Genomic DNA, 15,662 nt, shown 5'->3' on the forward strand with positions numbered 1-15,662 from the left:
CATTGGTAGATTACGTGTGGTCAGGGAGCAGAGGGTGTATGGAGAAGGGTTGTGTAGAGATGAACAAGTTGTGGACAGGAAACAGAGAATTCATGGATAGATGCAGGTGAGTTGCGAACAAGGTGTGGTATGCCAGAAATACAATCTAAGAAACAACAAGAAGCTATTTAAATTGGCCAGTGAGCTCCTAAATCACCAGCCTGGCATGTCCTCTTCATACATTGTGGGGGGCATTTAACAATTTTATTGCACAGCAAGGTAGTGCTAAATAGGGATGAATTCTGGTGTGTTTGGATCCTAGTCTAAACTCTACTACTTACTCCGCATTATATTCACATCATCCTCTGCCTCGGAGCCTCTATACTGGAACACAAGACTAAGATTCCAATACTAGAATCTACTTATCTGAGACCAGGGTTCAGAATGAGACCCCTGCTTAAAGTGGTGGTGGGGTTGCTAAAGCTGGAGAAACACTCCCTGAGCACAAAAGACAATAAAGACTTCCATGTGATCTCATACTAACAGACTTCAGGATACAAACACGGGAACAGAAAATGAAATAGAATACATACATGATACCCCGGTTTTCTCCTGTTCTCTCTGCATTGATCTGAAGTATTCCACTATATTACGTAGCTTCCTGTTCTTCTTCAGACAAGTCCTCTTTGGGTACTTTCCTCTGCATTCAGGACAGGTATAAGATCTACCCCCTTCCTGGGTGTCTAGTGCCTTCACTATGCAGTCATGGCAGAAGTAGTGACCACATCTCAATGATACGGGATCCATGTAAATTTCCAGACAGATACCACAAGTCAGTTCTTCTCTCATAGCAGCAGACGCCATACTAAACAGAGCAAAATGAAAGTGAAAGAAATCTCAGGAATAGGTGACTTCTCAAGGACTCCAGATGGTGTCAATACTGAGCCACTGGCCTGAAATAAGCAGAGAGGTAGAAAAAATGACAGCACCTGATCCGCATTCTTGTCTTGGGTTGGTGATTCTTTACTTCTGACCTTCAGCCAGCAGTAAACTTGTACAAATACGGGTAGATAAGCGTTGCCTTATTGGATATTCAAACGCATAAGTGCAACACAACGTGTAAACAAATATCACTATAAAAAGTCCATCATATCAAAAGTACATTAATATCAGTGCCAGTGTGCTGTTCTCCATACAATTAGTGGCAAATTCACATGCTGTGCTCCCCACCAATGATCCCACTCACTCACCGACTTCAGCGGACTCTTAGACTTGGACTCTAAAGCACTTAGTGGGAAATTCTGGCTCTGCTGGGGCTTGTAGTGCTCCTTGATTCAGACAATATCTTAGAATGTAAGCTCCAAGGAGCAGGGCCCCCCTAACCCTCTTGTATTGAACTGTATTGTTGCTGTATTGTCTCCCGTTATATTGTAAAGCGCTGAGCAAACTGTTGGCTATATAATAATAATAATATAATCTCCACATATTTATTTATTTCAGGTACTTATACAGCACCATCAATTTACACAGCACTTTACATATATATTGTACATTCACATCAGTCGCTAACCCTCAAGGGGCGTACAATCTAAGGTCCCTAACTCACATTCATACATACACACACTAGGGCCAATTTAGACAGGAACCAATTAACCTACCAGCATGAGTGGCGGACCAATGGACTGTAGAGCCTGTGCAAGAGTTTGGAGTGGAGAACTAAGAGAGGAGAAGGAATAAGGAGTTTGCCAGGAGGGATATACCACTGAGGTGGAAACAGCTCTGCGGCCCTGTGAGGGTCAAGGAGGGGAGGTGAGCAGGCATTGCTGCCATTTGGAGGATTCATTTTACACCTAGAAGTGGAGAACACGAGTGGTTTTAAAAGCACAGAGTCACATGCATGGACATTTTATCACCTATGATGTATATATAATGTGTGTAAATTAGGCACGATATTTTAGTGGTTAATTGATATATTATATGAGTTTTTATTCACTTGTATATTCACTCTTAATTTGATTTGTGGAGTCCTTTTGATTATATGCCCTGCAAAATAGTATCTTTCACAGTGTGTGTTAATTCACCAATTTAATAAGTTTGGTTGCACCATTTTTCTTCCTCCACTAGAGGGAGATATTAGCGTATATTATATAGAGTTGTCACATATTATTATATTTATTATCATTTTTGAAGGCACTTTTTATTTTATATTAATTTTTATGTAATGTAAGCGCTTCACTATTTTTCTTTATTTATTGTTGCTGTATTGTCTCCCGTTATATTGTAAAGCGCTGAGCAAACTGTTGGCGCTATATAAATCCTGTATAATAATAATAATATAATCTCCACATATTTATTTATTCCAGGTATTTATATAGTGCCATCAATTTACACAGCGCTTTACATATATATTGTACATTCACATCAGTCGCTAACCCTCAAGGGGCGTACAATCTAAGGTCCCTAACTCACATTCATACATACACATACTAGGGACAATTTAGTCAGGAGCCAATTAACCTACCAGCATGTCTTTGGAGTGTGGGAGGAAACCGGAGTACCCGGAGGAAACCCAAGCAGGCACAGGGAGAACATGCAAACTCCAGGCAGGTGGTGCTGTGGTTTGGATTTGAACCAACGACCCTGTACTGCCAGGTGGAAGTGCTAACATTTTAGCCACTGTGCTGCCCAACATATACCAGGATGTCCCGGTTTGCACAATCACAGGTAATGGATGCTCATGTATGGAAAATAAAGGATGGGGGCCATGTAGTGTAATTTATGAAAAGCGACATGTTTACTTACTTTCCCTCACCCCACCCACCTTGCTTAAAGTGGAACTCCACTTTCTCAACATTGATTATTTTAATTTTTTTGCTGCCAGCAAATGAGGTCATACATCCCAGGAGTCTTCGGGAGGGGAGGAGGGGTTTTCTCAGCTAAGCACACCTTCCTGCCTGTATTCCTGAGCTAAGGGCAGATAAATTCCAGGAAGTGAATGTTACATGAATCATCTGCCCTTACTCAAGATGGCAGCAGCCAGAAACGCTAGGGAGTTGTTTTTCAAAGTGATTTATAAAAGGACAATAAACCATGGAGACATGGCTTGATGGGGGAGTTTGCTTTGCATATTAAAAATGAATTAAATAGCGATCTTGGTTTGTGGTGCTCAAATGCAGTGTAGTTCCACTTTAACTTAAAGGAATATTTTACTGAAATGAAACAGAATATAGACAGATAGCTAACACTTTGTCTGAGCCTACCTTGAAGAAGAATTTCATTAAAGTGCTTCTAAACGCAAAACCTTTTTTACCATTAAAGTTAAAAAAGTACTGCAATACCTGTCCTAGCCCCCCTGCCCCTAAACATCTAGCTGGCTCATCTCACCAATCCCGTGCTGTCTTGGCTGCAGCACTGCCCCTCCACTTCCTGGGTTCAAAGGCTCCTACTGCTGTCATCAAACTTCTGAGGAGGGAGCACAGATGTGGCTTACCAGTGCTGTGTGTGTCTATTGATGCATACAGCCTTGCTCGGAACCGCTGCTGCACGGGTGCCCCCTTAGCACACGGCTTACTGAAGGGGCACCCAGAGGAAAGGGGAGCAGACAGCACTGGCAGGGGACCACAAAAGAGGAGTTAAGGAGCCGCTCTGTGCAATATCACAGAATATCCTTCTACAGAGCAGGGAAGTATAACATCTTTTTTTATTTTAAAGCAAAAAAAGTATCCTTTAGTATTGGTTTAAAATAGTTACAAACTACACAGCAATGAGCAACTTTTGAGAAAATAAACACTTTATGCATAATTACTGTATGTAAAACATAACATAGCATATCAGGTCTATGTGACGCTCTAAACCAGTGGTTCTCAACCTGTGGGTCGCGCCCCCTTTGGGGGTCAAACGACCCTTTCACAGGGGTCCCCTAAGACCATCAGAAAACACATATTTCCGATGTGTAAAGAGCAGCTACTGTGTAGAAAGCAGCTGCTGTGTTGAAAGCAGCAGTATTGGAGGTAAAACGACACTCATGAATTATGATTACTGGATAAATAATTTTATGGTTGGGGGTCAACACAACATGAGGAACTGTATTAAAGGGTCACGGCATTAGGAAGGTTGAGAACCACTGATCTAAACCGTATATAGAGCATAGCGGTCCGGACTATGCAATGTACATAGCAGTGCTGGAGAATGTACTTACATTTCTGGTCAATGGCAGAACAAATACCCCAGCATCAGTGGAAGGAAGAAGCCTCAGCAGCAATGGTCAGTAGGGGAAAATGCCTTAGCTTCAGTGGTTAGAAACAAATACTTGTGGTTAGTGGGAGGCTAAATATCTGGCATCATTGTCTGGTGGAAGAAGAATGCCCTGACTTTGGTGGTCAGTAGGAAGAAGATTGCCCTGGCGAACATGAGCAAATTCGTTTTTTTTTCAAAGTGTAAAATCTTCAGATCCCCCTTTACATTGGTGGTCAGTATGAGGGCTTTCTACCCCGACCACCAATCTAATCTGAGCATTACACTGACCACCAATATAATGGAACATTTACATTAACCACCAATGTAATGGAGCAATTACGCTGACCACAGAAAAAAAATGGAGAGTTCTACATTGACTTAAAATTTAAAGACGATCCTACACTGCTCCGACCTCCTTTCATCCACTGATCACCTCTGCACCCCCTCCACCTGCTGGTCAATTCTTCCCCCACCTCCATCCTCTGGTTACCTCTCCACCTCTTTCCTTAATCCACTGGTCACCTCTTTACCCACCTCCCATCATCTACTGGTCACCTCTGCACCCCCTCCATCCACTGGTCATCTCTGCACCCTCTCCATCCGCTGGTCACTGCTGTACCTCCTTCCTTCTCTGCTTACCTTTGCACCCCTTTTCCATCCATTGGTCACCTCTACCCCCACCTCCATTCACCAGCAATCTCTGCATCCCTTACCTTCATACGTTGGTCATCTCTGCAACCCCCCCCCTCTTCTATCCACTGGTCACCTCTGCATCCTTCCTCTATTGGTCATTTCTGTACCACCCTCCATCCACTGGTCACCACTGCACCCCCCATATCACCTCCATTGCTCACCTCTGCAGCCACTCCCTTCCTCTGTTCACCTCTACACCCCTCCCTCCATATACACTATATTGCCAAAAGTATTGAGACACCCCTCCAAATCATTGGATTTAGCTGTTCCAATAATTTCCATGGCCATAGGTGTATAAAATCAAGCACCTAGGCATGCAGACTGCTTCTACAAACATTTGTGAAAGAATGGGTCGCTCTCAGGAACTCAGTGAATTCAAGTGTGGTACCGTGATAGGTTGCCACCCGTGCAATAAGTCCATCCGTGACATTTCCTTGCTACTAAATATTCCACGGTCAACTGTTAGTGGTATTGTAACAAAGTGGTAACAACAGCAATTAAGCCATGTAAAATCACAGAGCGGGGTCAGTGCATGCTGAAGCTCACAGTGCGCAAAGTCACCAACTGTCTGCAGAGTCAATAGCTAAAGGCTGCCTTCATATTAGTTCAACAACAGTGTGTAGAGAGCTTCATGGAATGGGTTTCCATGGCTGAGCAGCTGCATCCAAGCTTTACATCACTAAGCGCAATGCAAAGCATCGGATACCGTGGTGTAAAGCATGCCGCCACTGAACTAGAGAAGTGAAGATGTGTTCTCTGGAGTGACCAATCACGCTTCTCTGTCTGGCAATCCGATGGGTTTGGCGGTTGCCATGAGACTGGTATTTGGCAAACTGCATTGTGCCAAGTGTAAAGTTTGGTGGAGGGGGGATTATGGTGTGAGGTTGTTTTTCACGGGTTTGGCTTGGCCCCTTAATTCCAGTGAAGGGAACTCTTAAGGCGTCAGCATACCAAGACATTTTGGACAATTTCCTGCTCCCAACTTTGTGGGAACAGTTTGTGGATGACCCCTTCCTGTTCCAACATGACTGCGCACCAGTGCACAAAGCAAGGTCCATAAAGACATGGATGAGTGAGTTTGGGGTGGAAGGTATTGACTGGCCTGCACAGAGTCCTGACCTTAACCCGGTAGAACACCTTTGGGATGAATTAGAGCGGAGACTGTGAGCCAGGCCTTCTCGTTCGACATCAGTGCCTGATCTCACAAATGTGCTTCTGGAAGAATGGTCAAACATTCCCATAGACACCCTCCTAAATCTCGTGGACAGCAGAAGAGTTGAAGCTGTAAAGGTCGGGGCCAACTAAATATTGAACCCTATGGACTAAGACTGGGATGCCATTAAAGTTCATGTGCGTGTAAAGGCAGGCCGAACAATACTTTTGACAATATAGTGTATATGGGAGTGGCCTCATAATTATTTTGAGGGGTATTTTATGTGGTGGAGGGGAGGGAGGAGAGTGGACACACGTCCACTCTCCTCCCCTTCTTGCTGTGACCCAGAAAACTATGTGTATGACATCTTTTCCAGGTCACTTGTCACTTTCGTTGGCTAGCAGAGTCGGGAAGGAATGTATTGCAGTGCGATTTGCATTGCAGTACACTCAGTGAAGTACAGAGGAGACATCTTTTAGACTGAGAACCTGTCACCTAAAAATCATCAGCAGGTAAGTAACTTCAGTGCAGAAGAGACAAAGCATGTCTTTTCTGCATTAAACTTCCTGCCTGTTTGCCCATTTTTATTATTTTAGCTAAAGTACCACTTTATTGACTGTAGGCATGTGGCCCTTTCATATATGATGTGTGGCCCTCAGACCTTAGTGGTCTATAGTGGAAACATCGATTGGGGCAATAGAATTGATGTTTACTAGTTTCATGTAACGTGTTCCCTGTTTTCTATTGTCTTCAAAAGCACACCCCCAGCCCAAAATGTGGCACGTCTACACTCTCTAGCCCTCATTTTCATCTATTAAAGTCTGAAGTCTCCGACAGTCCACTCAAGCATTATATATATTGAACAGTATGTGCGGTCCTTTGGTGATGTCAGGGGCCACATTTGATGCCCCCTTTATCTCATACGTTGACAACCACTGATCTAAAGTGACTATAGATCTTTCCATAGGGTGTGAATGAGCCAGTCATTAAAACACACAGGCACATTTTCCTTACTGCAATGATTGGAAACATATTTTTATTATAAATACTTTACTGCCAAATAACAGTACAAAAGCACCAGTGATTATGTACTAGGAATTTAAGTCCAATACCAGTTCTGGATTGGTTGAGGTCATGAACAGCCAGATGTGTCGTGACAAATCAGGACCAATGCGCCTCTCTTTTGTCTGGTCTTGGTCTTTAGACTGTGTGACATCTTCATCTGGATACTCCATATCGTCTGTGGCACCTCCAGCACGTGGTACCCTCAGGTTACTGAGGAGAGATAGTCTCTCTTTATCAGTATTACATGCCACATATGCCTGGATAGAGAGAAAAGATACAGAATTTACTTTCTTTGAATAACATCAGCTTTATACACCGACTACTAGAATTAATACGGAACAGATGAAATGCGTACATGTGAGCTTATTTACCTGCTAAAGGATTTGTGTTTCTGTCCATCCGGTCTTACCATTTACACAGCTCTGCCTCACAGCACATCCCTGCCTGGAAGGGGAGGGGACTTGATTTGTCTCTGCTGTGGATTCATTTTTACTTACAGATCTATTTTCCACCCCACCCTGTGTCAGGGCAATGAAAGGAGAAGCAGCACACTGCGCTCATCCCTTCATCACTGCTCTTTTATCAGCATGCTCCTTTTGCACTGCAGCAACACCTGGCTGATTGTGCTTCCTCCTTTCTGAGCTCTGCTGTACAGGGGAATGCAGGCTGATACCAAGCCAAACATGGTGCTTACACTGCTGACACTGAAAAAAATACATTAATATGATGTAATAATGATTACAGAACAGCATCAATGTATGTTTCTATTAAACTAGTATGGTAAAGTCTAAGAAATACTTGAAGCACTTACCTTTTAATACCTTCCAGACTAGTATGGTAAAGTCTAAGAAATACTTGAAGCACTTTCCTTTTAATACCTTCCAGACTAGTATGGTAAAGTCTAAGAAATACTTGAAGCACTTTCCTTTTAATATTTTCCAGATCCACCAGAGATCCCCATATTCTGGGGTGCTCGAATATGCAAATATTGCCTTAAAAGAGTAATGGTGAGGGTTGACACCCCCTCCCCCTCTCCTGGCTCCTGTGCCTCCCTATTGGCCACTGAGCTTACCTGTCAGTGGGGAATAGTAGATGAGAGGGGCTTTGTGAAAGATTGTAAAATTTCAAAACCATCTTATACAAGCAATTAAAAAACAAGGTCTATTTTTATATATACTGTACATCAGCTTGATGTAACTAAGTAAATGTCTTACTTCCAGTCAATTTCAGATATGTGCTTTTCTACGGCATGCCTTAGAACAGTGGTCTCCAAACTGTGGCCCGGGGACCAGATGCGGCCCTTTACTTGCTTTTATCTGGCCCTTGGGGAACTATTTCATCCAATGATACCAACAATGGGGCATAATTACCCTCACTGACACCAATGATGGGGCACTATTCCTGCCAATGACACCAAGGATGGGACACAATTTCTCCCAATGAAACTAACAATAGGGCCATATGACATTAATGATGGGGTACAATTCATCTCAATGACACCAACGATGAGGCACAATTCCTCCCAATGACACCAAAGATGGGACAGAATTTATCTCACTGATACCAATGATGAGGCAAATTTCCTCCCAATGACACCAAAGATGGCGTCAATGACTTTTCCCCACTAACATCAGGGACTTTTTTTACTCCTAATCCAGCCCCCAGAAAGTCTAAAGGACATTACCCCTTGGCACCGGCGCCTCCTGGCCCTTTAAGGGTTTCAGAAGTCGGGAGGCGGGGCAGGGTTTAGCGTCATGTGACCGCCGTGACACACTGTCACATGATCGGGAAAGGTCGCGATCGAAAGAGGAGATTGGGACCTTTCCATGAGTACTGGACATGTGTGCTGGGAGTGCGCAGGCGTGTGCTCTCAGCACATATGTTTTTTTAATAGAACGCAAATGTGCGGCCGCTCAGCGTCTAGGCCCAGACACCGGGAGGCCGCACATTTGCATGTGTCAAGAGGTTAAACTGGCCCTTTGTTTGGAAAGTTTGGAGACCCTGCCTTAGAAGATGGTCCATTGTTTTGATAGGAGTGACCAATGATCCCTATGGCTATACACTCCTCTGTCTAATATCTGCAGATGCTCAAGCTTTCCCTTTAGTGTGAAAAATAGTGGGGGAGATTTGCTAAAACTGGTGCACACAGAATCTGGTGCAGTTGTGCATGGTAGCCAATCAGCTTCTAGGTTTTATTGTCAAAGGATAACTGAACAAGCTGAAGATTGAAGCTGATTGGTTACTATGCACAGCTGCACCAGCTTTAGTAAATCTCCCCCATTGCATGTGGATCCTGGGCAGAAAACACATTACACAAAGACACTGACCTGCATAAGGAGTTGTGGAGTAGGATAGGCCTCTGTTATAGTTGCAGCCATTGCTGGACTGACTCTATTAAACTGCTGGATCTGTCTCTTCCAGGCCAATGGTAAGCCAGTGAGCGATCCTTTGGGTCCCCACCCTCGCCAGGTGCCTGCTGAGGTGCAGAAGGAGTAGCTCTGAGCCTCCCAGTGCAACCTGCAGACAGAGAGAGAACGTTGTTTACCACGGTCCACCTTGCTGCACCATCACTTATAGGTCATCTGACCTCAATGTTTGCTGCAAAGAAAAGAAAAATTTGGGGCACGCATGCGTGTGCCCACTGCTGACCCCCACTGAGACTGGACACTGTGCAATTTTGTCAGCAGGTTTCATCCAATGATTTATGGCTGACACCTGCTGATTGGCTGTATCCATTCACAGCACACAGCCCTGTGTTTACAAACACACAGGACTCTGTACACAGAACAGCGATCTGTCTGTTTCTTCTCCCTGAAAAGCAGGGAAAAAAAACAGCCAGATCTCTTGGGCCCCTTTCACATAGACGTTCTGATCGGGTCCATCTGCCCGTTTTTCAGGTGGACCCATTGAAACCTCTATTCTCCTCTATGGAGCGGCGGGTGTAAATGGACATGTGTCTGTTTACACCCAACGACATCCAATCCGATTTGATCCGTCGAAAAGAGATGGATGGGGATCCATTCCCCTTCTGTCCACCGGATCGGATGGGATGGCAGTTGGATGGAAACACACAGGCGGTTGTTTTCCATTCGACCGCTCATAGAAGACAGTTGATCCGCTGACTGGTCCACCCCGTCTGAAAGGGGCCTTAGTAAAAGCAGCACATATTACACATACAACACTTGTTAGGCACACAGTTAACCCCTTGACTGCCCCTTGATGTGAACCCTTTCCAAGCCAGTGTAATTAGTACAGGGACAGTGTAAAGTATTATATCTGATCACTGTATTAGTGATGTCAGTGTCATTTAATTTACCTCCCAGTGACGGTCTGTTAGCACTAGATTGCCCACCACACTATCACAGTCCAACTGTAAGTCACTGATCACCAGCACAGCGTTAAAGCTGCGTAAATTCCAGTATATATACACCATAGTTTTTAGATGCTATAACTTTCAAACAAACCAATTATTATACTTAGTGGGATTTTTCCTTTACCAAAGACATGTAGCAGCATTTTGGCCTAAATTTATGAAGAAATTAGATTTTTTACATTTCTTTATTTTTTATAACAGAAAGTAGAAAATATTGTGTTTTATTTCCCCAAACTTTTTTGGGGTTTTTTTTTGTTTATATAATAAAAAATAACACCAAAAGAAGACTCAAATTTCACTTGGGTACAGTGTTGTATGACTGAGCAATTGCCAGTTAAAGTAGCACAGTGGTGAATATAAAAAAAATTCCCTGGTCATGAAGGGGGTAAAACCTTCGAGAGGTCAAATGATTAAACAGAGGCTAAGAAAATAGCTTCCTTGGCTGTAAAGGGCAAGAGGGTTTAGCTCTGCTCTAAGTGTATGTTATTTCAAGATGTTGCAGTTTGGTTATTGGCGTACACCTAAAACGGAAATAATTTAGTAGGCATTCAGTGGATTCAAAATAGACAATTCATTTTAAATGTAAATTCTTTTTCCTTTATACCACCTGAAAATGCTGATTTGCTGAAAAACAGAAATCTAAATAATCCATTAAAGCAGGGCAATGATTATAAGGCTGCTCATGTCACTTGTATAACCTTTCACTCACAAGGAATTTACATTGTCCAGTCACTTTTTTGTGAACTCACCGGAACGGGCGCTGAGCTATACTCTTGGTCACAGCACACACATGTTGCCCCAGTTCTCTCCATGTATCCAAGAATAAGACTTCGGTCTCATGGTACAGCTGTAGAAAGATAAGTGCCTACCTCCACAGAGGAGGATAACAGTTATCAAAGAAGGTGACATCACAGAGAAAACTTTATTAGAATATACATAATGCTTTCACATTAAAATTTAGATTTGACAGCATGCCTAACAGTGATAATAAACTAGAGAAAAATCAGAGTTAAAGGGCAACTCCATCTTTTTGCACCATGTTACGCCCATATTTAGGTGCTGCCCCAATCTAAAAGGATCTTGTAAAGAGATGCAAAGGTCGCTCCTTTTCTTACAAAATAATTTTACATTCATGACTACAAAAAGTAAAAAAAAAAACAAAAGAAAAAAAAACACCTAAGCCGGGGCCACTGATGCAGAGAAGGTCTGAGATTCTTATTACAGCTCTGAAACTGATCAGAAAGAGGGCTGATCTTGCCACTTGGCAGTCAGTTTGCAAAAAGTTTTGACAATAACTCAGTTTCTACTGTAAATTACACAGGAAGGTTAAATAAAGTGACAAATCTTTAGTAAATTCTCCCCAGAAGCTAGTTTGAAAAATATATTATGGCTTCAACATAAAAGCCTCATTGCTCACTGGGTGTTTAGCCCCCCGTGCCTGAAATCCTGGCATTTTGGTGCAAATGAAAAGTTCACCATCCAGCCCCACTGCTGACAGTCTGAAAAAATCTATGAGAGGCTGAAAGCTGCTGCGGATGGATGGGACTGGATGGTGCGCAGAGTGGTACTAACATTTAGGGCAGTATGTTCCCAGGAACGAATACCCAGAATACATGCAGTGTGCACTCCCATCATTCATCCTTGGCCACATACTGCCCAGGGGCGGACTGACCATTTGGAAACTCGGGCACTGCCCGAGGGCCCGGGGTCAGTAGGGGGCCCCATGAGATGCCCCCGGTACCTTTTTCATAGGCTTTTTTGAGTTTGGACAAGGACACAGGGGCCCCATAATCCCCTATTGCCCGGGGGCCCCATGAGTTGTCAGTCCACCCCTGATACTGCCACAAACATTAGGAACACTCAGTGCAACATCCAGGCCTGTCCAGCCGCAGCAGCTTTCAGCCTCTCATAGAGTTTTACAAGTTGCCGACAGTGAGGCTGGATGGTGCAACCTTTGCCTTCCGCCCGCATCAAGATGCTGGGATCTCATGCTTCGTTGCTAAATGTCTAGTGTGCATGGGACCTGAGGTGTCTGGAACATGTAAACTTAAAGTGGAACTAAATGTAAAATAGAAACATTTGTGAACAGGCAGTCTTTTTATTGCAGAAAAAAAATGCAATGTTACACTTTCCTGCCTATTTGCAGTCCTCTGTAGAATGTACACTGAACTGCACAAACTGGCAAACTCCCAGCGTGCCCGGATGACTGCACTCCTGCACATGTATGGGAGTGATGTCATCCCACATCAGCCAATCAAAACAGACAAAAACCAGGGTCCAAAAGAACCCAGGGAGAAGAGACCAGCGCCGAGCAGGGACTTTATGGGTGTCAGATCGTTGGAACTAGAACTAAGGTAAGTACGTGTGCCTTTAGTTCCACTTTAAGACAAAAATGTATTGCATAAGCTCACTGGGCCACATAGTCCCCCCCCCCCCTTTAGGACACAATGCAGCAAAGTAAAAGAACTATGTAGCAAAACAAAATTCATTTTAGGCTCTTGCTTAAAACAAAAAATTGTATTCAAAATTTAGTTTCCAAAACTAATCCTAGAAGATGATACTAAAGAAGATGATGTATGGAGAAGTCTTTAACCGAGGACTGGTATTTAAATGTAGATTAGCTACCAACCTCATCTATATGTCGCCTGGTCACTTGGCTTTCTGGCTGTTCATCATAGCAAAGGCTTGGCTCTAGAGAGTGTCTCTCCATCTTACGCGACAGTCTTTGACATCTGGTGGTCAAAAAAACATTTACTATTAAAGCTCAGTCAGTTCACTTATACCATCTCAGTGTTTTCCGTCTTCAAGCATAAAAAGAGAACCCCAAATAAATAAATAAAAAAGTGAGTGCTTTCAACGTCAGCAGCTATGCACTAAAGGTAACCAAATAAAACTTCAGTCAAAACAGTAAGTAAAGTGCAGCGCTATAAATAATTAAATAAATGATAATAATGTCCGTATAAAATGAATATTCTTATGGTGACAATCCGTGTGTAGAGTGCCCACTATGGCGGTACTTCAGTGCTTGTGTTTTTAAAAGTGGGGTAAGAATACGCACTCACCAAATGTGTAAAGAAATTACGCATTTAAATCAATCATCAGAGGTCCCCTTTAAGGAAGCGGATTAAGCCATGTATAGAGATATCCTCCCTCTGTATGGGTGGTATGTCAGGCACTTCTGGGTGGTATATGGATCCAGTAAACCAGAGGTCCCCTTTAAGGGATGAGTGGGTGTAGCAACCTGTGTAGCAGGAACTCCCTCCTCTGTGTAATAAGGTAGATCTTGATTCAGGGGTGAGCTCTAGGAAATCAATGACTCCACTTCATTAAAGGGGACCTCCGATCATTGATCTATATGCGTAATTTATTTACGCATCTGGTGAGTGCGTATTCTTACCCCACTTTTAAAAGCACAAGCACTGAAGTACCGCCATAGTGGGTACTCTACACACGGATTGTCACCATAAGAATATTCATTTATACGGACATTATTATAATTTATTTACTTATTTATAGTGCTGCACTTTACTTACTATAAAAAGAGAACCCACCTCTTTGTTACGTTAGCTTTTGGAACCAGAAGTCTGGTGTTGTTAGTGCACGGTTTTTAGCAAAAAACTGAGGACTTGGGGTAAATAATGCAGGTGCCTGTGAACTACACCCACTATGCACTGATTACACTTGCAATGCTCTGCAGGACTGAATGCATATATTTAAAAGAGAAGCATTGCCAATCGTCTCCTATGGATCATAGGTGTGCAGCTTGTTCTGCACTCCTGTGATCCATTTTCTGACCTCACAGAGCCAGTCCAGGCTCCGAAAGATCCTAACCACATGGTTGGAATCCACCCAGAATCCTGGACCGGCAACTGACTCAGCTTCTCAGCAATCCACTGATATCCTGAGCCAGCCACTCCCACCCCCGCCTATCACTCCAGTGAGTGCTGGAGGGGCAGAGCAGAGAGCCAGTCACTGACAATCACTGCTCCCTTCTCAGAGTGGAGGGGAGAACTGAGCGATCAGCAGTGTCTGATCACTTAATTCTCAGTGGATAGCCGGTGGGGGACAGATGCAGCATCAGATTGATGCTGCATCAACCTAGGTGAGTAGAAGATTTTCTCTTTGTATAGCCCATACTTCTATTTTAATAAATGCACATTTTTGATTTTATTAATGTGTGTGCAACCTCACCTTCAACACTTAACCTTTAAGCAGAAATCGGGGCAAAATGTTTTTTGAACCATTCAGTGGTGCTGTGCCCATACTGCACGGGCCATCTGCTCGTTTTTGTCTAGGGGTCATAAGAGTGAAAATATACTTACCAAATCAGATGATCCACAGAGCGCAACACTGGTCCTTGCCGCTTCCCCCCCCCCCCCCCCGCATACTAGCGGTCTTGTCAATGGACTGTTCCTGACGTCATCATGCCAACAGATCATCTCAGAGCCTGAGGATGGCAGGAACAGTCCACCGCTGGACTTGGGGGAGCGTGGTTTTCCGGAAGATCGGAGGACGGGATATATATAGCTTTTCCACTAAACCCCTGGACAAAACGAAAAAGTGGGGCTGTGCGCTGCATGGGAAAGTAAAATTTTACATGGAGTTCTGCTTTAAATTTCAATCTGTAAACCAGACTTGCATCTTAAAATCAGACTGACTATTGAACACTGTAGCTTTGAACAGAAAGTTTTTTGGACAAAAAAATGTAAATAAAAATGTTTAACTTGAATCAGACTAATGGTATTATTTCAAAAGTGAAAGGTCCTCTTTAATGAAAGTTGCAGTCTGTAATCCAACTTACCTTCTATAATCATGTAGCCCCAAAACAGCCAAGGTGATCTTCTTTCCAGAACACTTCCTATCTATTCCAAACACAGAGGTCGGAGTCATGGCGTTTTCAGGAGCCAGGAATGGAGAGGGATCAGCTACTTTAGATCTTACAAGGCTGTTATTAACTTTTTCACTGCTGGGCCCGATGTCCATTTTTTCACCTCACATACCCAGACCACTTTGGCAATGTTTTCACTGGTTATGATCGGCAGCTGCTGATTGTGGCCCTTCATGAATTAGGAGAGTCTCAGGTACCACTCTGCCATAAATTCATGATCAGCGTAGTGGCTATTAGCTTATAGACTAAGGCAGTGGTCTCCAAACTGTGTCCCG

At 43.4% G+C, this 15,662-nt stretch overlaps 1 protein-coding gene across 1 annotated transcript in view; it reads right to left on the minus strand.

Moving 5' to 3' along the window:
• LOC149473128 (structure-specific endonuclease subunit EME2-like) overlaps positions 1-15,482 on the minus strand; it is a 72,557-nt gene extending 57,075 nt beyond the window's left edge. The window contains exons 1-5 of the mRNA XM_089684107.1: positions 15,301-15,482; positions 13,129-13,231; positions 11,249-11,364; positions 9,454-9,643; positions 7,174-7,383 (exon numbers count right to left, since the gene is read on the minus strand). Of these exons, the coding sequence (XP_089540233.1) occupies positions 7,174-7,383; positions 9,454-9,643; positions 11,249-11,364; positions 13,129-13,231; positions 15,301-15,482 (801 nt within the window). The remainder of the gene's footprint in view (positions 1-7,173; positions 7,384-9,453; positions 9,644-11,248; positions 11,365-13,128; positions 13,232-15,300) is intronic.
• Between the last annotated feature and the right edge of the window lie 180 nt (positions 15,483-15,662).

Source organism: Staurois parvus, unplaced genomic scaffold (assembly GCF_062004578.1).
Source record: "Staurois parvus isolate SC_StPar_1 unplaced genomic scaffold, SC_StPar_1.0 ptg000018l, whole genome shotgun sequence".
NCBI classification, from domain to species: Eukaryota; Metazoa; Chordata; class Amphibia; order Anura; family Ranidae; genus Staurois; species Staurois parvus.